General features: G+C 34.9%; 1 protein-coding gene and 1 pseudogene across 2 annotated transcripts; both read right to left on the bottom strand.

Annotated features, from left to right (window-relative positions):
- Window positions 1-1,041: 1,041 nt before the first annotated feature.
- Window positions 1,042-3,905, bottom strand: LOC142640425 ((+)-neomenthol dehydrogenase-like). 2 transcript variants are annotated; one of them, XM_075814509.1, is made up of 5 exons: window positions 3,758-3,905; window positions 3,411-3,657; window positions 2,992-3,039; window positions 2,206-2,379; window positions 1,042-1,575 (listed from the first exon to the last, which is right to left on the bottom strand). In XM_075814509.1, the coding sequence occupies exons 1-5, from the start codon at window positions 3,829-3,831 to the stop codon at window positions 1,198-1,200; spliced, it is 921 nt and encodes a 306-aa protein (XP_075670624.1). In that variant the 5' UTR covers window positions 3,832-3,905; the 3' UTR covers window positions 1,042-1,197. The 2 variants fall into 2 exon arrangements, with proteins under 2 accessions (XP_075670624.1, XP_075670625.1); XM_075814510.1 differs by having other exon boundaries at window positions 2,206-2,406; window positions 3,758-3,900.
- A 13,553-nt stretch (window positions 3,906-17,458) lies between these two features.
- Window positions 17,459-23,053, bottom strand: LOC142640219 (short-chain dehydrogenase/reductase 1-like; annotated as a pseudogene).
- Window positions 23,054-23,650: the final 597 nt, after the last annotated feature.

The following is a 23,650-nucleotide window of genomic DNA, read 5'->3' as shown; positions in this document are numbered from 1 at the left end:
GGTAAGCTACTCGCGAGATAGTTGGGAACCGGTCGCGAAATCCACTTGTACATCCTTTGAAGCTTGAGTCTTCATCGATCTCTCATACTCATCCCTTACAATTAATCCCACATATATACCGAGAAAATGATTAAAGAAATTACAATCAAATTTGACACGAAATTAAAGCCAACACAACATAGTTGAAAATCACAACTTTACACAAACCATGTACACAATTCTGTACATTCAACCTATACAATTTTTCACAAAATATTCCTAATTATGTAAATACAATGTTCACATTTTCCCAAGAGTATACAGAGTTGTAAACATTTTACGAAATGGAATATGTTGAATATACACATTTTTATACATTCAATGTATAAAATTTTCAAAGAATGTACTCAATTTTGTACATTTAACACACACAATTTTTCAAAGAATGTACACGATTTGTACATCCAACTAATAAAAATAAAAATTTTGGAGGTTAGTTGAAAATTTTGGAGCTTATAAGCTCATGCATGCCAATGCCAAGAATGTAAACATTATTCAGCATTCACTATAATTTGCCAACAGGCCCAACACTAAAAATAGTTAAGAACTATACCATTGAAGCTCTATATTGCAAAAACTCTAATAGTTTTAACTCTAGTTTCTACATGAATGCCAAATGGACACAAAAGACGTTACTAATTCATTTTACTCTTATAGTCCCATCTCTCTCTCCCTCTCTCTCTCTCTCTCTCTCTAAAGTCTAAAAGATAATATCAGCTCCCTTTCACCATGAAAGTATGAAACAGGAAACCTCTTTCTTCCTTTTTATTTAATATCTATTTTTGTTGAGTGTAACACCATTGAAAACAACAGGATGCTTCTCTCAAAAGAAGAAGAACAATGGTATGCAAGAAATTATCTTGATATCTCCCTTTTCTAAGTATACTCAAATGCTAAGTTTATTCTTCATTTTTTTCCATCACTGTACTTGCAGAATTATTAGTACTTCAGGAAAGTTGACCATTAGTTAGATAACTTAGATTGCATTGTGCAAACCATATATTTCACATGACATAAAAAGTTACTAGCTTATATTCTGGCATCAAAATCCCAAATTGGCGTTACAGGTCTTACGTACATTAGAGAAAACACACTTAAATTCAAAACTTACAATCCTTGTGGTTTTATAATCCATCCAAATAAATGGGTTGTCTTCGATCAGAAAGGAGAAACTTCTTGCCGAACAAAAAAGAGGCCAGAAGGACTGCCATCAGGCAGCAGTGCTAACCTCACAGGACTTGCAGCACCTTCTTCAACAGGTAAGATGCCAGTGTTGCGATTTATATCTGTTTTGACAAAGCCAGGGCAGACACAATTGATGCAGAAGTTAGGGTACTTTTTGGCTATAATTCTTGTGTAGGCATTCATGGCTGCTTTTGAGACTGTATAGGCAGAAAGAAAAGTAGGCCAGCCTCTGGCTTCCAGTGAACCTTCTTTATAATCCTTTAGAAATCCCTCTAATACTACATCCACTTTCTCTTCTGTAAGGTTTTCATCATCACATAGCACTCTTTTAGCCCATTCATTTGGGATGTTCTGAAACATGACAAGAAATTTTATAAATGTTGTCGACAATAAAAACTAAGGTAAATTCTTTCTTGGAATACAATTACAAATTCAATATGGATACAAGATTTTAGTCTCTGCTGGAGTGAACAAGATGGGAAAAATAATGTATAATAAGATTCCTAACCATATTAGAAGAAGACCTCAATCACAATAAATTGTTGGAAAAGTGTTCCATAATCAAGTAAGGAAAACAAGCAAGGTCATCCAATGTTTAATGGGAAGGGCATTTTCTGCTGATATTATGGTATACGCCTCCCTCTCTCTCTTGTTTCTTAAGGAAAGTTGTCCAAGCCAAAGAGTGATAGAAAGTTGAAAAATGTGTCATTTCTGTCATTGTTCTAAAATGAACTCATTAGCAATGATTTGACTTGGTTGGCTCAGCTTGATCAACTAACGAGAGGAGTTGATATAAATTTGGTTTGTATCTCACTTATTTTAAGCCAGTCTAACCTTCAAAGTGAGCCATCTGCTCTATGGCTAACTTGCCCGAGTTTCAAGCCTACCAAACTAGTGTCAAACTCAAGTACTCAACCAAGTTTCTTACCAAGGGGAGTGCTGACAATGTATTTCTATAGAAGGATTTTGTTACTTCCATACCTTTAGCTGACCCATGGAGGATGAAACGTTAACAATCCTTGGTGAATTTGACAACTGGAGGAGAGGAATGAGTGCTTCAGCCATTCTTTTAGATCCATAGTAGTTAGTTTTCAAGCATTCTTCTGCTAACTCATAAGTTTGAATCAGTTTAGGCTGAACAATTCCATCTCCTTCCTGCAGCAGTAAAAAGAACTCAATCCACTTGGTAAATATCACCAAATACTTCCAAGCCCAAGGTAGAATGATACAATCTACTGAACTTTAATATACAAAACAGAACAAAAATACCATAGCTTTAACGTAAATATCCTACCCCTTGATCATGAAAGAGAAGTAACTCTAAATTCAAAAAGCCTAAGTGGCAAACAAATATAATCCTGATTGTTGGCCTAAATAGGCATCATGTTAAGCTATAAAACAGAGCACTTATAGATGCTAATTTTTCCAAGGAACAGTACAGGTATGAAAGATTATTCTCTTTGAACCTCCCCAATGGTCTTTGACTTCGCATGAAAGATATAGAAGTATTCCCCATGTTAGTTCTTTGCTCAATCTGATTATGCTGCACTCCCAATGTTAATTCCCTATGTTAGTTCTAATTTCTAAATTAACAATGATCTCAAAGTAAATTACATAAAGACGTCCAACTATGACGTCAAAAGTGAAAACAAACTGCACAAGACACTTGCAACTGTTGTAAATTGAACTTTTTGCCAAAGACGCATATATGAATTTCAAGCCCACCTGTATTCTGCTTCAAAGACGAATCATCCATAAAATACTTACCCCACCATCAGAATCGAACTTGACTCCACTAATCCCTGCATTGTTCACCTGCACATAGTTTCAGCACTACATGACTAATTTTGTTTACATCGAACAAGAATTGGATTTGAACACAGGGAACATTATTAAATCTGTCAGGTTATCACATCAATGAATTTCATTATCGGCAACTTGTCCTCAAATCTTATCCCTTCTGTACATTATCCACTGAATTAAAATATGATGAATCTCACAAGCTCTATCATATCTAGTAGATATGAGGTAATGGCCTATAGTTGATTTTTTCATTATAAGGAATTGAAGTAATTTTGTTTCACAATAACATGGGAAGTTTAAGTTCAAAGAGAATTAATTTCAAGATGAATGATATCCAAATTAAAGAGATAAAAATCTATAAAGAAATTAGCTTTGAATCATACCAAGATATCAAGTTTCCCGAACTGGGTTTTGATAAAATCTGCCAAAGAAGTAATGGAGGCAGGGTCAGCCACATCAAGCTGATGGAAAAGCACATGATCAGAGAGAGCAGAGTCTTTCAGTTTCCCAAGAGCTTCAAGACCCTTCTTCTCATCTCTTCCTGTTAGCACCACTACGAACCCATTTGAAGCCAACTGTCTAACTGTTTCAAATCCAATCCCCTTATTTGCCCCTGTAACAACTGCAAACCTGAAGATGAGATGGGTGTTATGTTTGTGGTTAGAAGATGAGATGGAAATTTAGTATATAGACTATACATAGAGACACCATGGAAGGGCTTTATGACTACCTCTTTGTTTCTTCAGCCATTGATGATTTCTGAGGCTGGGACTTGGTATGAGAGGATATGTTTAATCTATCCATTAGTGGAGTGGGTAATTAATTACTACCACCATTTTTTTAACATCTTCAGATCTTCTTTTCATTTGTTTTTCCTCCAATTTTTTGTCCAAAAAAAAAAAAAAACCTTCTCTATTTGTATAAGACTTTCTTGACACCTAATAAGACGAAAAAAATAAAAAATAAATAAAAAGATTTCCTATCACTGTAATGGCCTGTTTGGATGAAGGGAAATGAGGAAGAGTAGAGGGAATAAAGTAGAATTAGCTAAAAATAAGCTAATTTTGTACTAAATCTACTCTACTCTACTCTCTCCTCCTCTCCCTCTCTCTCAATTTAAACAGACCATACAACACTGGAGTCAAAAGCATTATATATATATATATATATATATATATATATATATATATATATTTTTTTTTTTAAATCTTTTTCATGCTATTCATGCATGGAATCATGCCTTCTTTTTAGTGTTACGGTGAGTTTGTTTTAGCTTATAAAATTGTGCTTTTTGAAAAAGTGGAGTTTTCAAAAAGTGCAGTATGAAAAAGTACAGTATGAAAAAGTACTTTTTCAAAAAGCTGATTGTTTAGTAAAAACTGTTAAAAAATACTTTTTGAAAAAGTTGAGTGTTTGGCTAACACATATAAAAGTGGCAGTTTGAGGGGTAAATTACTTAAAAGGACAATGTCTATATAAATAGAATTCTTTGTTTTAATTACCTCTTTTAATGCAAGTTATGGATACAATATTTTCACAAAAATTTCACAATAAAGTCTATATAACAAGTTGTTAATGGTAGGAAAAAAAAAATGTAGGTCTAGATGAGAACTAATAACAACTTACTATGTAAACTTTATTATAAAATTGTTATAAAAATATTTTGTCAATAGTACTATTTTTTTTTTCTAAAGAAAAATAGTACTAACTTAAAAACTTTATTTTTATTTTTTATCATCATTTATTCTTCTTATATTCATTCCTAACAATTATATTTTTCAATAAATAGTGTAATATTCACAATAGTTTTCGCAATATTTTAACAACAAAATTTATGTGAAAAGTTGTTACTAATTCTAATTTGAACTCACCGTTAAAATTATATTTTAACTCACCAATATTAGCTAATAACAATATGTTACTTAAAATTTATTGTGAAAATATTATGAAAATATTACGATAGCATTTCTAAATTTTATTTTTTCTTTCTTTCTTTCTATCATCCACACGTTTCCTTTTTCTTCTTTTTCTTTTTCTTTTCTCTTGATTTTTCTCCACCACACACATATACCCATTATCTCCCTCCTCTCCTTTTTTTTCTCTACACCTTCCACTTGATTCCAGAAGTTTCTGTGTCTTTCTTTCTCCAGCTCTTTTTCTCTACTTTTTTTTTCTTCTTTTTCTCCTCCATAGTCCACACACGTTATCCTATCTCTACCCCCCTTCTTTTATTTTCTTTTTCTCTGAGAACATTATTCCAGCAGCTCTCATCATTCGCTCTTTTTTTTACTTGATTCTAGTTCGTCCCCAACGCAGTCCAGATGGAAGAAGAAGAAGAAGAAGACGAAGAAAGAAGAAGAAGAAGAAGACAGACTCTCCACCGATTAATCATCAAGCTCTCATCCTTCTCAAACTCTCACCGATTCATCCATCATCCTCACCGATTCATCATCATCCTCATTGCCGCCGCCAAAGCTCATGCACCATCGCACCAAAGCTCACGCATCATAGCCAACCCACGCACTACTGCCGACCCTATTCATCATCTTCCTCACCCATCTTCGAAGCCCAACTCCGTTCATCCATCATCCTTCGCCGATCTGCCGATTTTGCATTTGGGTGTGTGTGTGTTTGCATATGGGTCTCAATTTGCTTTGTTTACTGATGTGTGTGTGTTTGCATATGGGTCACAGAGCAGAGAGATGAGAGATGAGAGGCTCTGTGACTGAGGAATGCGTGAGAAAAGAGAGAGAAGGAAATCAGGGTATTTGAGATTGGGGATAGCAAGGGCAATTGGGTAAATAGCTGTGGTCCAATGGATAGCTTCGTAAAAGTGCAGTCCATGTTTTCAATTATGATCATTCTCCACCCATAAAATTTATGCGCTTTTACTTCAGATCAGAGAACGCGCTTTTTATTAAAGCCAAATTTTATGTGTTACCAAACACGCCAACAGTTTTTATTTTTCATAAAAGCGCATAACCGAACTCAAAAAGTGGAAACAAACACACACTTAGTCACGTGTTTAGAAAAGAAACAAAGTCATGCTCACCACTTTTAGCGCCGGATTGATAAGAGGATTTTTGTTTTTGTTTCTAAATCAGTATAAAAATAATTTTTTTTTAAATTAAACTTAAAACTAGTTTTTAGGTAATAATTTTTATATTTTATGTGTTTGGATCTCATTTTTAAGATCAATTTTCAAAATACTAAAAACAAAAAATAACTGTTTGGAAGACCATTTCTATATTTGAGATTTTTAAAAAAAAAATATTTACAAAAAGTAATGTAGGGATACGATTTTCAGACCAAGCCAAAAATGCAAGGGATCTTGACCCAATGAACCCAGTACAATAAATTTGTAGAGAGTGGGTCAAAGAGCTAGGTTTTAGATTTGCATGGATAACAGTTAATATGGTTTTGAATGATGAGCCAATAAGAATTGAACCCGGTTTGTGCGAAAAAGTTTGTCCTCGGCACAGTCCGAGGAGCTCTGTTCTAGTATATATTGGATGACAATGGTTACAGGAGTTGTTGAGATTGCTACAGTGCTTTCTCTTCTCCTTTTTCCCTCCCTTTTTCATGAAGGGCCTCTTCCATTATGTAGTTCCTTTTGGATGATCTTAATCCTACATTTGTTGATCTTTTGAGCCACTACTATAGTGCTTGTCCCATCAGATACCTTTATGGCCTTCTGTGAGTTGTGGTTGCCGAGGTAGCACTGTTCAGGGGTCTTTTCCACATAAATGCGGTCAGAAAGTTAGCTGTAGGGCATTCAATGCGGTGTAGCAGCTTTCCCTTTGATATTTTTGAGTCCTTATCCCTCTTGTATGTTCATGATGCTCGTCCTTATCATTAGAACTTCCTAGAAGGTCACTTTGATCATTAGGATCTATACCCGATCCGCGTTTAGCTTATCCGAGGAGATATTCCTCCTCGGATTCGAACTACTCACGATCTCGGCGAAAGCTCCACGCTCTCGGCTGAAGCCCAAGGCCCCACAAGTAACATTTAGAATCTATAATTTATTTTTATTTTTGGATAATGATAAGGGAATAGAGCTCATCTTTTTTTTTTTAATAATAAATTTCAAATTTGAAGTATGTAAATTCTTTTTGTGATAAATATAAGCTCATTAATTTAAGAGATAAAAGAGTTTGGAAAAATATGTGGGGTTCACTGTTTTCAATTTATTTACAACTATGTCATTAAAAACATTTTCTATATCCTGAAAACACCCCTTAGCCGTTTTCAAAATCCTGTTCTAAATCAAGAAAATATGATATATTTTTTGAAAACTGTATTTAGAAAATATTAGCTAAACAATAAATTCAAGAGTGGGACCCACCATCTTATGGATAGCAAAACAAAAAACTATATTTAAATACTCACGATATTTCAATTGATGGGTCTTATATTTTTTACACAAATTATTGTTATTTAAAAAAAAAAAACAATAAAAACCTTCCTAACGTCCTTTGTATAGTACAAAAACCCTAAAGCCTTCAATGTCTTTTTTTTTTTCCTCTCTCTGTCTCTTGAAATTTCAGTTTCAAACTCTAGAATTTTGTTATAAACTAAAATTTTAAACTAATTACATTCATTACTACATTAGTTTTTGTAAGTTTTATGTAGTAAAATTTATGGTACTTTTAGCATTTTTCTAATTTTAAATACTTTGAAGCCAAATGTACACTGATTGTAATGTGTATACAACTTTGCACCTATATTGCTATATTCTTAATACTTTTAAATTGATTTATTTCTCTCAATTTATTTAAAGAATCAAATTAGATGTCTAAACTTAAAATATTTAGACCAATCTCTTACTTGATTATTAAAAACTATGAATTGATTTGTTTTTCTTTATTTTAATGATATGAAATACATATTTGTCTCTGATTGAAACTACAGAAAATCCTAAGTGTAATAAAAAAGTCTAGATCAAATTTTTATTGAAACTAGGTAGATTTAGTATAACAATTACATTTGTTTATTTATTTTTTTTGTTAGTATGATTAATGTTTTTTGGGAGTATATTTTTAAATATTGCCTTTTAATCTTGCCCCCTAAAGTGAAATCTTGACTTCACCACTAGTATGGAATGGACGGAGACAATATTTCGGGCATTCATTGCATGATAGTATCCGGTATGGTTGGGCCATATGAAGTAATGTTATGCGTTTAGCAATGAGAAAGACATTAAGATTGGAGAAAATTTTGTGCATTAATTTTTTTTTAAGAGAGTTTTAACCTATGGCGTCCACTCATTTGACAATATCCCGTATAATTGGACCATAAGTTTTTTTTTTTTTTTTTAAGTAGGCCATATGTATTAATGTAAAGCATTGAGCAATGTGACAAATGTTAAAATTCCAATCCCTAAATGACCGCTAAGTGATAAAGGAGATAGTGGTGGAGAGACAACCATGAGGTTTGCCTAGAAGCATCCACTCTTGCAAGAGTGCATGATTTTGGGAGCATGACTGAAGTATGACGGGATGAGTCATGCAAATGACACAAATTCACAATAGTTTTAAAATATTCCCAAATTAGCATTTTATGTCATTTAAAAAAATTAAATTATAAATTGTTTCTCCAAAAAATTTTAAATTACAAATTGTAGTGGATCCATATATGAAGCAATAGACTAATTTGGGAATGCTATGATTTTTTTTTTTTTTTTTGTATTCCTAGCATTATTGCAATGAGATATGATCAATTATTATTATGGGAGTATTTTACCATGTTTGTTTCGTTATAAAATTTGGTCAAACTTGAAAGTGTTTTCTGTTAACCATAAAATTCTTTGTAAAACATTTTACCAACAAAAACTTCATAAAATATTTTACAAAAACACACAATGACTCTCCTTCTCCATCTGATGGCTAGGTCACTATAGTCCTATGGATTGGGCCAATGGTTTGGTGGTTGATGGTATTCGAGAGGCACTAGTTTTGGTGGTTAGTTCTGGAAAAATTGTATGTTACACCAAAAAACTAAAATATTTTTATTAAAATTATTTTCAAATGCAAAATGATATTTTACGGTGAAGTCTTTATTTTTTTTTTCCTTCTTAAAACGAATTTATTTATTTTACTTAAAGAAATTGTATTTATTTATTTATTTTTAAGGTATTCTTAAGATTTTTCTATTCAAATTAAAGCTTTTATATATTGTAGTATATCAATTAGCATCATGTAAAAAATTTATCAATTACTCGGTGAGGTGGGCCTTTTTATGTACAGGGCTAGGCTGCTCCTGCCGCACTACGACCCAATGATTCTGGGTAGGAGAGTCAGGATTGGCTTAATTGAAGCTCACCTTAGGCCAATTTGTGTGCAAGTTAGAACCCTTGGTAGAAATCTTGATAGAGTCATATGCCCACGACAGGAAATACTATCACAAAAACGATATAGCAGGAGAAACACAATATAGCAGGATAGCTAAAATATCTTAACTAAAATACTTGCACTAATCAAAGATAATGCTTAAACAATTTTGCAAAAAGGCAAATGCGATAATATAAGCATGGCAGGAGTGAATTAGTAACAAGAAAAATAACATTAGCACTTTAACAATCATAATAAAAGAAGGAAGGGGGTTAGTCTGCTAAAGTTGGCTCCTTGAAAGATTTAAGTCCAAGAAGGGAATCAATCTCCAATGTGGGTAATCTCACAGGGGGATCTTGCCATAAAAATTACCTACTTTAGAAAATTGACCTAAGTGGCCCAAACTCAGATTCTTGACTTGCTAGAGAGTAGGCTATTGAGAGGGAGAGAAGTGGGTAGCCTATTGGTGCATGCTTTCCATTCCTCACACTCCTATTTGCTTCCTCTCGGTTATCTTATTTTCTTTGTTTCCTACTTCTCTGTTTTTCTGTATTTTTTTCCTATTTCTCCTTGTTGTTGTTTACCGTGCACGGCTAAGGCCTTTTTATACTGTCTATCATGATAAGATTTATCATTTTACCCCTCAACTACTTTTGGCCTGTTGTGGGTGTCATTCCCAGACTACCCACTAGTCTGCTAGCTGCCCAGCCACCACCACTACCCTACGTTGGCCGCACCACGCTTCATTCCCAGAAAAAAGTTGTTTTGTTTTGTTTTCTTGCTTCCCCTGGCACTCCCATCCGAATAAGGGCTATGTTTCTCTCTTACTAACCCTTATAGCATACACCTAGTTTCCAGCTTATCTTTGCCTCTTTTGGGTGGTATGTCATCCCAGCAAGACATTTCCCCCAAAAGTCCTTGAGCGGGAACCCCAGAATAGGCTTCCCCCTTTTCCCCACCGCTAGACCATACCCTCTCTTATTTCTAACGCATGACCCACCGCCCCTGTATTGGTTGGGTACAAGTAGGTGGTGCCTAAGCCTTATGCATGCTCCACTCCTATATGAGTCCATTGCTAGTCTGGTGTTCACGCGTTTTGTCATTGCTTGCAAATTTGTCTGGTCCTGCTATGTGTTCTGCTACTTCTTTAACTCTTTGTGACGTGGATGAGTCATTGGGTCTTCATTCTTTGCATCTCGCTTCTTCTTTGAGCTGGGTATTGCTTGGGTATGGGTTTTTTTCTTCTTTAATTCAGCCCCTGTCTCCTTTCACTTCTAGTTTATGAATTAACTGGTACTCTTGCCACACCACTACATTGTTTCTGCCATGATATTGTTTAACTTGTGTTTGATGGGCTCCCTCTGGGCCTGCAATACCAGTTTCATGTATTATTCCTTCCATTAGTTTACGTTGCCCAATACTCTTGCTGGGTCAGTTCTTATAGCATTTTGGGCTTCTCCAGCCCATTTTATTCATTTGGGCATCTGCAGCCTGTTTCATTCCTTAGGGCATCCTTTGCCCATCTCATTCTTTCATACTTCTTGCATTCTCATGGGTTTTTGCTAAATCCTTTGGGTTTTCCCAACCCAATTGCCATATCCTTTACTTTTGGGGTTATTGGTCTTTGAACCAATCTCATTTACTAATTTCTTTCTTTGGGCCCCTCTAACCTCTTTTTGCTTTTTTTCTACTTCTTATGATTCTTGTGGGCTTACTATTTCATTCTTTGGGGCTCCCTTGGGCCCATTTGCTTTCTTTGGGGTCCTTTTACTCTCTTGTAGGCCTGCGGACCATTATTCCTGTCATTCGGGCTTAATGATTTTCTTGCTTTGCTGCTTTTTCTTCCCTCACTCTTTTTTCATATTGTTGGCCTTCTTCTATCATTGGGCCCTTTGCCAAAATGGGCATCAACACTTGGTAATTAAATTTTCTAAAGTCCTTTTTTCTTTAGAATTAAATTTCCTTAAGTCCTTAAAATTGCTTATATGTTATAGAATTCAATTTAGAAGAAATATTCGAATATTATCAACGATTAAGCAGCCAAATCAGCATGAATTACACTCTCAATGTCTTGTGGAAATTTATTCTGCCATCTAGATTGTTAAACTAGAAGTGAATTTCCCTAGTCTTGCAAAGATATGAGTTACAACATTAAGCATGGGATGGAAGCACTTATAGTAAGTTAGTAACCACTTGAGTTAGCATGCAAGAGACTTTGCATCCTGAAGAATATGACCAAACCATACTAGGAAATTGATTGTTCTTCACCGAAAGAGCCTTGATAATCTACTCTGAGTCTCCTTCCAACACAACCTTTATCCACACCAATCTCTATTGCAAATTAAAGTGCGTGTCCTGTTAGGATTAGTGCCCTTAAATCCTATTGTATGATGCTATGTATGATATTATGTATGACATGATGTATGACTTAATATTGTATTTGATAAAGTTATTTTATTATTATCTAAAATAATGGTAACATGAATATGGGACATTATCATATAGTCCATGAGATGCATTGTATGTGATTTATGTGAAAAGTCACAGAAGATGTAAATCACAAGTTCTTTGTAAACTCAGAATTTACAGTTCGTAGTCGGTGATGAAATTGGGCATTTCATCTGCGAAGACTATAACGTGTCAACTACGATGATTTGTCTTGATCATGGAAGTGGAGACTTCTAGTTGATATGTTGATATGTTTTAAGAGTTGAAACATATTGAACTGGACCGCTGTGAGATTTATTATTCCTCTAACGACTGTCAAATGAATAATAAAACTCACGACTTCTATTTGCATGAACTCTTAATCCTAAGAGAATAATGGACCTGATCATGAAATGTAGGTTGCTTTGATATATCAGGAGTGAGATCTGAAGTGACGGTCAAAACCTCAGTATGTTGGGCAGCCACATTCAGTGTTGATGGAACATATATTCTCAAGATGGAATTCATAGTCTCTTGATGGAGATATAAAATATTCCCTTGAGATAAGTTTAATGGTTCAGTTATTCAGAGAGTTAGGCCTAACCACTTTAGTAAGAAATTGCTAAAGTATATATTTATGAAATTGGATTTCATAAATATATAATGAATAACTTTAAAGAATTAAACCGGGTACTCAAGGATAAGATGTAGTAATTTACAAAGTGACAGTCTACATTTATGACTTTGTGTTACTACGAATATTTTATGAAGGGGTTACGTGTATAATAAAGTCTTGGGATATAATTTATTAATAAGGCCTAGAGTGCAATTATATTTATATAGTGGTATTAAATATAATTAATGGTAACTTTGGACTTGTCAAGAGTTGACGGAAAAGCCCAAGGCCCATTGGAGCTAGTGTCTTATTGGTCCCTTTTGGTCCCACTCCAAGCCACACACTAAAGCCCAATTGGAAAGGCCCAATAGGCCATCCCAATTAGATAATCAGTTAGTTATAAAGGGAGATACACACAGAATTTTTATGAGGTGAGATTAGAAAAGAAAAAGAAACGGTGTATGAGAGAGTGTGAGACACACTTTCATTCTCCCTTTGAAAAACTGATTGAGAGACCACACATCTTGGGCGTAAAGTGGAATTGGAGTGAAGATTAAAAGTGTTTCCAAGTGCTTCTAATCTTTGTTTTGAATTTCTCCGCACCAAGGTATGCTATCTTGTTCTTAAATTCTGAAATTTATGTAGTGCACGTTATCAATCATGAATGAAATAGACCCTAGTTCGTTGCTTCCGCTGTGTGTTTTGTATGAGATACAAAACCAGAATTTTTCCTTCATGTCCAACCACACTAGCGCTTCAACTTCCTCTCCAATGCGTGGGAGTGTAATTTTTTAGCCATGGTAGCATTTACCAAACCCTTGTCAATTCCTATTACAACACCCAAGCCTACTCTTCCTTCTTCCTTGAATAGAGCTCTATCAAAATTGATTTTGAAATACCCCTTATCTGGTAGTTTCTAACAAGCATGAATAGTACTGAGAGACGAAATAGGGTGGTGCATCCGATGAGAAAGAAACTTATGTGAAGGTTCTCTCGTGCTATCAGAGCCACTTGCTCTAATGGACTCATTATTTGGCGCAAATGTGCTTGGTTCCTTGTTTGCCATAATGCTCAAATTATAGTTGCAAACAACTCTAGGTTTCAATTTTCTAGTAGTACTCTTCACACCATTTACCACAATGCATGCAATGAGTCCTCCATTTATAGCATCTTTGTAGCTCTCACAACTTGGTTCAACTAGCAGCTTTCTCTTCACAAAGTTGACTCGGGTAGGGATGGCATTTTTGCATACACAGATACACGCTGTAAATTAAAATTTCTTAGACCTCATTTGAGACTCTCAGGAACCATACTCCTTTTCACATTGTGTTCATCTTTTTGACGTCCTAGAGTCACAGTGTTGCCTAGTCCTCTTGTAGATTTCGGTACCTCCAGCACACTGAGTATTGGCCATTGGTACAGACTGGCCAAATCAAGAGGTCTCTCTTGATGCTCTAACTTAATGAAAGTTATTTGATGATTGCTAGTTCAAAAGGGAGGAATAAATTGGCAATATCCAACATTCAATGTATATTTTATTTTTATACATTCAATGTGCACAATTTTTTAAAAGAATGTGTAGAATTCTTTAAATTTTTTATTATTGTGTACATTAATGCTATGTTTAGAAGTTTTGAGAGAGAGGAGAGTAGTGGAGAAGAGAGTAAAGGGGAATGATTATCCTCCACCTTATTTGGATGTTTTTAAAATTAAGTAAGGAGGAAGGGATTAATTAGTCTTTTCATTTGTAATTTTGTTAATATAATAAGGGTAAATTTGGTAATTTATTTGGTCAAACATTTTTATGCTCCATTCTCCCTCCAAATCTCTCCAATTTTGGGGGAATTAAAAATGAGGGGTTAGAATTAGTTCAAACCCCTTCAAAGCCCTCCAAATCCCTCCCCATCCCTTCATTAAAAAACATCCAAACAAGGTAATTTAATTACTCTCCCTCCCTCTACTCTACTCCCCCTCCTTCTCCCAACATCCAAACATAGCATAAATGTATAGAAATGTGTACATTAAACACACAAATTTTCACAAAATTTTTACAATTCTATGCACACAACGTACACATTTTAAAAGAATATACAGAACTGTGTACATTTTTCAAAAAATACACACAATTTTGTACATTAAACATACATAATTTTTCAAATAATGTACCCAATTTTGTACATTCCACGTACACAATTTTTTTAAAAATGTGTACAGTTCTATAAATTTACGTACACATTTTTCAAAAAATTGTGTATGTGGAATGTACAAAATTGGGTACATTATTTGAAAAATTATGTATGTTTAATGTACAAAATTGTGTGTATTTTTTGAAAAATGTGTATATTGAATTTATAGAACTGTTCACATTCTTTAAAAATTGTGTATATTAAATGTATAGAATTGTATACATTTTTCAAAAAATGTACATAATTTTGCACATTTAACATACACAATTTTTCAAAGAATATATCAAATTATGTACATTGCACATACACATTATTTAAAGAATGTATAGAATTGTATATATTTTTCAAAATTGTATATGTTGAATTTACAAATTTCTTTATATTCAAAGCACACAATTTTCCAAGAATGTAACAAATTTTGAACATTCAGTGTATATATTTTTCAAACAGTGTCACGAGTTTGTACATTCAACCTCCACAATTTATAATTCAATGTACACATTTTTCAAACAATGTATACAATTAATTCTGTATGTATTCAATGTACACATTTTTCAAAGATTGCATCCAATTTTGTACATTCAACATTTTTTAAAAGAATATATACAATTTTGTAAATTCAATTTACACATTTTTCAAACAATGTCACAATTATGTATATTCAATTTATACAATTTCTCAAAAAATGTACATGATTTTGTAAATTGAAGTACACATTTTCAAACAATGCACACAATTCTATACATTTAAAGTACACATTTTTTTTAAGGATGTATACAATTCTGTACATTCAACGTATACATTTTTCAAACCATGTACACAATTCTGTACATTCAACCAATACAATTTTTCACAAAAATATTCCTAATTATGTAAATACAATGTTCACATTTTTCCAAGAATATATAGAGTTGTCTACATTTTATGAAATGGAATATGTTTTTTTTTTACTGTGAAGATAGACGAAATGGAATATGTTGAATATACATATTTTTATACATTTAACATATAAAATTTTCAAAGAATACACCCAATTTTGCACATTTAATGTACATAATTTTTCAAAGAATGTATAAAATATATACATTTAATGTACATATTTTTCAATGTACCCAATTTTGTACATTCAACATACATATTTTTTCAATGAATTTACAAAATCCAGTAAAATCAATTACACATTTCTCAAACAATATACACAAGTCTATACATTCAGTGTACACATTTTTTTCACAAAAATGTTCCCAATTATATGTTAATAGCATGTACACAATTGTATACATTATACAACATGGTTCATATTTAATGTATACGTTTTAGTACATTCAACGAACAGTTTTTTCAAAGAATGTACCATCAAATTGTGTATATTCAATGATCATAAATTTTCAAATAATATATAGAATAATGTAAATTTTTAAAAGTGTGCACGTTGAATATACACATTTCTGTACATTCAACATACATATTGTAAGTGCACAATTGCGCCTGGACCCAAAAACACACGTGGGCTCAGGCCCAATGAGCCTTAAACAATGAAATTTGTAGAGTGTGGGCTCGCAATCTAGTTCAAGGATATTCGAAGCTTGATGAACATGCTAGCTTGTAACAGTATTTGCAAACAACGGATGAATAAGGCAAATAAGCCTCCTCGGATGTAAGCCGAGGACGATTTATGTATTATTTCTCTTTGTTTTCTCTCAAAGGTTACAGTTCTTAGGGTTTGTTTTTTTTGCCACCCCTTTCTTTACTCTCTTCCCTCCTTAAATACTTCTCCTTCCTCCCTCTTTTTCCACGTGTAATGCAAATCACCATATTAGACACCTGTCCCATCCACCACCCTCTGAAAGGCTTCAGATGATAGCAAGAAGGTTGACTTCTACTATTCAGGGGTCACTTCCCCATTAATGCGGCCAAGGAGGCAGGTGTAGGGTCTTTAATGTGGAGGTAGCAGCATTTTCATAAGATATTTCCCTCTCACCGTTGTGTCTGGAGGGCGCCTAAGTCCCCCTTTTAAGGCGAATCTCAAGGTCATCGCGGGTCTGTCCGAGGTGATATTCGTCCTCGGACGATCGACTCATGGGCCGAGTTACAGTTCTAAGGGGCTTTTAGTCTAAACAAACTAGCGTCCATCAACAAAGCCCAATGCCCAAACACTTGCTTAAGTCCTTTTAGTCCCCACACATTTTTCAAAGGAGGTACCAAATCCTGTTCGTTTAACGTACACATTTTTTTCCAAAAAATAAATAAACCCTACATTTTCTTTTAGAGACATGATAATAACTTCTCTTGCATTTAGTTTCTCTTGTGAACATATTTGACACTTTCTTTTTCTCTTCAAGATAACGGTATTTAAACATATTCGAGTACTTGAGTATTCCTTCAAGTGTGTGTAGTCCAGGTGTCCCACATAGTCACATACACTAGATTACTATAGGGAAAAATCCCTTGTGAGAAACTCCTAGATGCTAGCTAGAAAGTTTGAAAACATGACCTCATGAATATAATGAGGTATTACTAATTATGAGCCAACTCCTTGGAGTTACATACATGACTCTTCTAAAGACTTTGTATTTTGGCCATATCAGCCCATGTGGCCACAACCTTTCAAAAAAAGTGCAGCTCTTTATGCATGTAATTTCTATGCTCACGGAATTTCATCTCACTAACACTAACATTTCTTAGTTTTTCTTCTAAACATTCTTGCATGACTAGTAGTGTTACAAAGAAATTTCAGCATTATTAATACTGTATCACGCAAACAACAATTTTTCACACCACGGAAATATTTGCAAGCTTATTACATCACATATTCTAATATGAAAAACCCTCAAATTGGTACTTTTAGCTTCAACAAGAAATTCGTAATCTTACACATAAATTACCGGAAAGTTCACTGAAAACCGCAGATCACAACTTGTGTGTTTTCTTATTAATCTACATAAATGGATTATCACGGATAAGAAAGGTGACACTTCTTGCTGAACAAAGAAAGGGCTAGAAGGACCGCCTTTGGGCAGTAGCGCTAACCTCAGGATCTGCAGCACCTTCCTCAACAGGTACCATAACGGTGTTCCAGTTTATGTCAGTTTTAATGAAGCCAGGACAGACACAATTAATGCAGAAACTCGGATACCTCTTGGCTAGAATTTTAATGTCGGCATTCAGAGCTGCTTTGGAGAGTACATAAGAAGATGAATGACCCCATCCTTTGGTTTCCAAGGAACCCTCCTTGAAGTCTTTTAGAAACTCACTCAAAAGCTCTTCCACATTCTCTTTTGTAAGGCTCTTTGGATCAGTAAATACTCCTCTCGCCAATTCGTTAGGTATGTCCTGAATTAATAGGACAAGCAAAATTAAGATCAACCACTATTCTATGAATATAATTCAAAATTAAATTCTTAAATATATACTAGGTTTGTGTGAGATTACTGATGAAAATATTGAGCATTTCAATCAAATTCATTAATATAGTAAAAATTGATACTAGTGGATTAGCCTTGAAATCTACTATTATCAAACTCAATAAAGTTTCTTGACAAGGTCATGTGTAGTAATCATGTACAATATATTGTGTGTCCGCAAATGTATGAAAATATTTGTATGTGAGTTATAAAAATTTTGTTCTTCTAAAATCAAATCCTAGATCTACCAATGGGTGCTAACAATTTATTTTTGATGGAGGCTTGTGTTGCTAACATACCACCAAAAATTTCACTGCAGTGGAGGACACATTAACAATTCTTGGCAAGTCAAATAATTAGAGGAGGGGAATAAGAGCCTCTGTTGTCCTCTTAGCACCATAGTAGTTTGTTTCCACACATGCTTTTACTGACTCATATGTTTGAGTAGGTTTTTTAGGCTCTTACTATCTGTCCTCATCACCTACTATTTCCGCTTACTATCAGTCTACTTACTATCTGTCCTCATCACCTACTATCTCCAAGCCAACCGTTGATATTGTGATTCTAAAAAGATAAGTGTTAGGACATATGTGATTTGATGTTAGGAATATATGTCAACATTTAATGTAATTGGCTAATCCTTTGACAAAACACACTTTATTTATAATTGGGTAGATCTAGGATATGTTTAATACTTCAAGAAACAAGGTTTCAAGTTCAAGTGTTAAAGCCATGCAAATTTGTCCAAGAATCAAGTAAGGAAGTGCTGGATTTTAAATCTCGACAGCTAGTATCTATCGAGGTTTAAAAGCTGCTGAAGCTCGTGGCTCGATAGATGGCTATCAATTGAGGTTTATGAAACGCAATTTTTCAGAACTGTTTTTCATCCAATCCGTGAGTATGTGTTTGGGTTTTCTTTTCTCACAAGCCTAAACATATATAAGGATTATTTTAAGGGCCGTTACAGGTTGTACAGTCAAGAGCATAGTTGCACAAGAGCATAATTCCACAAATGTGATTGGAAACCTAGTTGCCCTAGTTCATCTTGAAGAAACTATTGTGTTTATACACCGTAGGGTTTTGTGACTAAGGAACTTCATGATCTTTATTGTGTGATGAACAGAAGAACTTTGCAGCCAATGTCCTTCTCAAATTGGTGATAAAGTCGCGTACTGGGATCCGCTCATCTTTTGGTTAGTCACGTATTGGGAGCCGTGCAATACAAGGAGAGATTGTCACTACAGAACAAGTTCAATTAGGTATTGGGGTAAGGGTTCAACTGTAGGTTGGTATGAGGTACTGAGATTCTTTTACTTGTAACCGCTTATTGTGATAATAGTGAATTCTCGGGAATGGTGACCTTAAAATCACCTGGTGGGATTTTTGCCTTGGAAGTTTTTCACATTCATAAAAAAATCACCGTGTCATTTAATTTCCACTATATATTTAGTTTTTTGGTGATTTGTTTGTGCCGCTGCGTATTTTTCTTGTTAATTTGATTAATTAATTAAACTTGGCTAATTAATCAATTAATCTATCACAAGGGGTCAATATGTTTTTGGCCTATCAAGTGGTATCAAAGCAGGCACACTCTGATTAGGGTTTAATCTTTACTATGTGATCCATTGACCTCTGTTTGTCATGGATAGAGGACAGTCTGTCATCGTATCTCCTTTATTTGATGGAACTAACTATGCATACTGGAAAGTACGCATGAGAGCTTTCTTGCAGTCATTAGATAAGAAAGTGTGGCAAGCTGTGGAGATAGGCTGGACCAAGCCGAAGGAAGTGCCGGCCGATTGGAATGATGCAAAGATCAAGGTGACAAACTTCAGCAGTAGGGCATTGAATGCTTTATTCAGTGCAGTCACAGATGAGGATTTCAAGAAGATCTCCTTCACTAAAACTACAAAGGAGGTATGAACCATTCTCCAGAAAACCTATGAAGGAACCAAGGCTGTCAAGGATTCGAAATTTCAGAGGTTCACTACTAGCTTCGAAGAAATCAAGATGGAGGAGGATGAGTCATTTGATGAGTTCTATGTCAAGCTTAAGAACATAGTGAACTCAGCTTTCAATCTTGGGAAAACCATTCCCAAACCCAAGATTGTGAGAAAGGTTCTCAGATCTCTGCCCGAGAGATTTCATGCCAAGCTCACCGCTATTGAGGAATCAAATGATATTGACAAGATTCCTTTGACAGAGCTCGTTGGTAATCTGCACCCTTATGAGTTAGGTTTGACAAGGATTGGCAAGTCAAGTAAGGGCAAAAGCATGGCATTGAAGGCCAAGAACAGTGATACGGACGAGTCTTCCGACGATGAAGATTCTAAAATGAAGTTTTATATCACTAAGGAATTTAAGAAATTCATGAAAAATGCAAATGCAAAGGGCTTCGACAAGGACTGTAGGCAATCAAGTTCTTCTCAGTCTAAGAGCCAAGACAAAGGGAAGAAGGATGCTAGGGATGGCGGTTAGTACATTGTTCCCTCAGGACCCAAGTGTTTCGGGTGTCAAGGTTTCGATCACATGAAACAAGAGTTCCCTACCTATCTCAATTCCATTGGGAAAAGTAAGGCACTTGTTGCAACTTTGAGCAAGACTGAACCTGAAGGTGATTCTGAAAATGAGGATCACAGAATTCTACATGCCTTCACCGCCAATTTCAATCCTACTGAGGGGATTGTGGAAGATGTGGATGAAGAAGAAGGCTTGGTGGAATCAAAATTTAAGAAGATGGTTGAGCAAGATGACATCCACACAGCCTATGCAAAGTTATATAAGGTCTCGAAAAAACATGAGAAGTTGTATAGGTTGGCCACCAAGAAGCTCAGTGATGTGGAGCTTGAACAAGAACAACTCTCCACAAAGTTTGATGAAGCAAATCAGACTATTGGAGAACTGAAGTTTGAAAACAATTTCTTGGCTGAGAAGATCAAGAAGCTTGAGGCGGAACTGTTCCAAGTTAGAGCCTAGTTGGAGAGGACCTCAAGTACAAAGCTTGATGAGATGCTCAGCATGCAAAAATATGCCTCCGATCAATCTGGTTTAGGGTATGATTTTTCTTCTCCTAATATTTCTTCTTCTAGTACTACTATTTTTGTTTCACCAGCTAACAATATTGATTCTGAGAATAATGATGCTAAAGCTGTAAGAGCTAGTGAGAACATAGACAAGGGCAAATCTATCTTAAGAGCACCTCCTAAGCTTGTTAAAAAAGAAACCAAAAACCCTAGGGCTAAGAAGAGTGATGCTCAAAAGTCTAAAGAGAAGAAGCAGCAGCACTGTCTATACTGCGGAGCAGTTGGACATACTCGACCTAATTGCTATAAGTGGTTAGCCATTCAATAGAGCAACAGGATGATTTCGTCGGGAAACCAGAATCAACTTCCATCCTCCCTTGCTCCTCTTAGATATCTACTCAAAGCCCTCATGTTCCTTTCAAACTTAAACGGTTTCAATTCTTCCCCCTCACCGTCGGTTCAAGGTTTTGCTCAAAGGAAAGGTTCCTCCAAAGTATGGAAGGAAAAAGGCTCCAAGTGATTATGTCACTTTTTCTCTTTCTCTCTCTCTTTTTGTTATATTTGCATTACCTGTATGTTTTGCTTTCTTATTTTGAGACAGTCTAGTTTTTATGCATTGCTTTATTTGACATGTTTTTGTTTGGTTATTTTCAGTTTTGTTTTTATTTTGTTTTTCATTCATAAAATAAATAAAAAATTGAAAAATCAGAAAAATACAAAAACAGTGTGTGTTTGTGTACATTGGTACTTGTGTACCTTGAATGGCCATTGAAGCAAACTTTGTATCTCTTATAGCTTAGATGAGCATCTATATGCACAACTAAGCAGGTGAGCTTTGTGGCTCATGTTTTTGATGAGTAAGATTAAGTGATCTCTTGTACTTAACACTCATATCACTCTTTTTGATGAGAAGGATTAGAAAATCCTAAGAGAAAGGCATAAATAACCATATCACCATTATTGCCCACCAATCATGAAATGACATCTGTATGCTTCGGCATAGCAAAAGTGCAATGTCAAAAAGTTTAACATAATTGGGCATTTCTTTTCTCTCTCTTATATACCTATGCATGATATGCTCAATAAAAGAAAAACATGCAAAGAAAAATAAAAGCAAAAAGATCAAAATGCTTTATATATGATTGCAAGTGTGTATTCTAGGAGATGTGGGAGTTATAGGATGTACCTCAAAGGTGATAGTCCCCATGAAACAGTTTTGATTATGTGTGAGTTAAAGTGATTTTCTCATATCTCAAGTCGTCATACAATGTTGACACTGATGCAATCTTGCAATGTTTTCACACACAACACGCAATGTTCTTTGCTACACTTGATACATGTGCAGGTACAATGTGATTTGGTCATTACAAGGTTTACTTGTGTTAATGTATACTCACTAAACTATCTTAACTTGTTTTTGAAATATAAAATTGGTTAGACTTGTTTAGTGTGTGTGTGTGTGTGTGTGTTTTGGATCTAAATGCATGACATTTATCTTGATTGAGAGATGATTTTGAGAGCTTAAAATGCTGTTTGGATCTTTGGTTGAGTAGCATGTTTGATTACATTCATATTTGTGTTTTTCTCTTCCATGAAAAACTGTTTTTAAGCAATCTCGATAGGTCTCGACAGCTAGGCTATCTATTGAGACCCTTCAGCTTCTCTTTATTGCAATCTTGATAGCTCTCGATAGCTAGTTCGATCAATCGAGAAACTTTCTGCCTCCTTGATAGCTACCTCGATCCATCGAGCTTCTTTGTTGAGAAAACCTCTCGTTAGATCCTCGATAACTGGTTCGACAGCTGAAAAATGCCTCTTTAAAGCTCGATAGCTCTCGATCCATCGAGCTTTATGAAGTTTCTATATAAAGAGGCATCGCGATTTTAGATCTCATTCCCTCGATCTCTCTCAATACCTTCAGCCTCTTCACCTCCCAAAACACTTCTCAAGCACTCCAAACTTCTTCCTCACTTCAGTTTTAGTCCCAAGATCCTTGTTCCTCATTTGGTATGATACCTTCATCATCTTTATCATGCATTTTCATGATCTTTGACCTAACTTTTGGGGTTTTTGAAATTGTTTGAGATTTTTCAAAACTTTTGAGTTTTTGTTAAAATTTTGGGATGGGTTTTTGTTAAAATGATCTTTAAACTTCATGCATTGCATCACATGTGCATTATAACAATGTTTCATGCATTTTAGATGTGTGTTTACCTTGTTGCTGTTTTGTGTGCTGGTAGGTTTAGCTTGGGTTGAGCCCATAATGAATTTATATTTGCACGTCACATATTCATAAATTCTCATGCATACGTACCTTCAATTCTATATATTTTGATATATGTGTTGCTTGGTACTTTTCTGATTGTCTCCCCCCTCTCTCTCTCTCTCTCTCTCTCTCTCTCTCTCTCTCTTACATTAGTTGCATCATGACACCTAAACGTAAATCCACTCTGTCTCAGGACCCTCTTCATTCCAGGGCATCTTCATCTTCATCTCCTTTCGACCCCACTCCATCTCATATTCAGTTCCGTGATGATAAAGCCCGCAAGGACTTTTTGGAGAACTTTTCACGAAGAGGCATTCATTCGGAACGCCAAGTCATTCTATCAGATTTTTCTGACACTGACCTACCCAC

The sequence above is a fragment of the Castanea sativa genome, chromosome 6 (assembly GCF_040712315.1).
Source record: "Castanea sativa cultivar Marrone di Chiusa Pesio chromosome 6, ASM4071231v1".
NCBI lineage: Eukaryota > Viridiplantae > Streptophyta > Magnoliopsida > Fagales > Fagaceae > Castanea > Castanea sativa.
This window is presented reverse-complemented; position numbering and strand designations above follow the sequence as displayed.

What these genes read in the sequence shown, in the direction of transcription:
- LOC142640425 (XM_075814510.1), bottom strand. Translation starts at nt 3,831, where the DNA reads ATGGATAGATTAAACATATCCTCTCATACCAAGTCCCAGCCTCAGAAA. An exon ending in TCGGGAAACTTGATATCTTG is followed by an intron (nt 3,040 to 3,410) that starts GTATGATTCAAA and finishes AACTATGTGCAG; the next exon opens with GTGAACAATGCAGGGATTAG. An exon ending in CCTCCATGGGTCAGCTAAAG is followed by an intron (nt 1,576 to 2,205) that starts GTATGGAAGTAA and finishes GTCATGTTTCAG; the next exon opens with AACATCCCAAATGAATGGGC.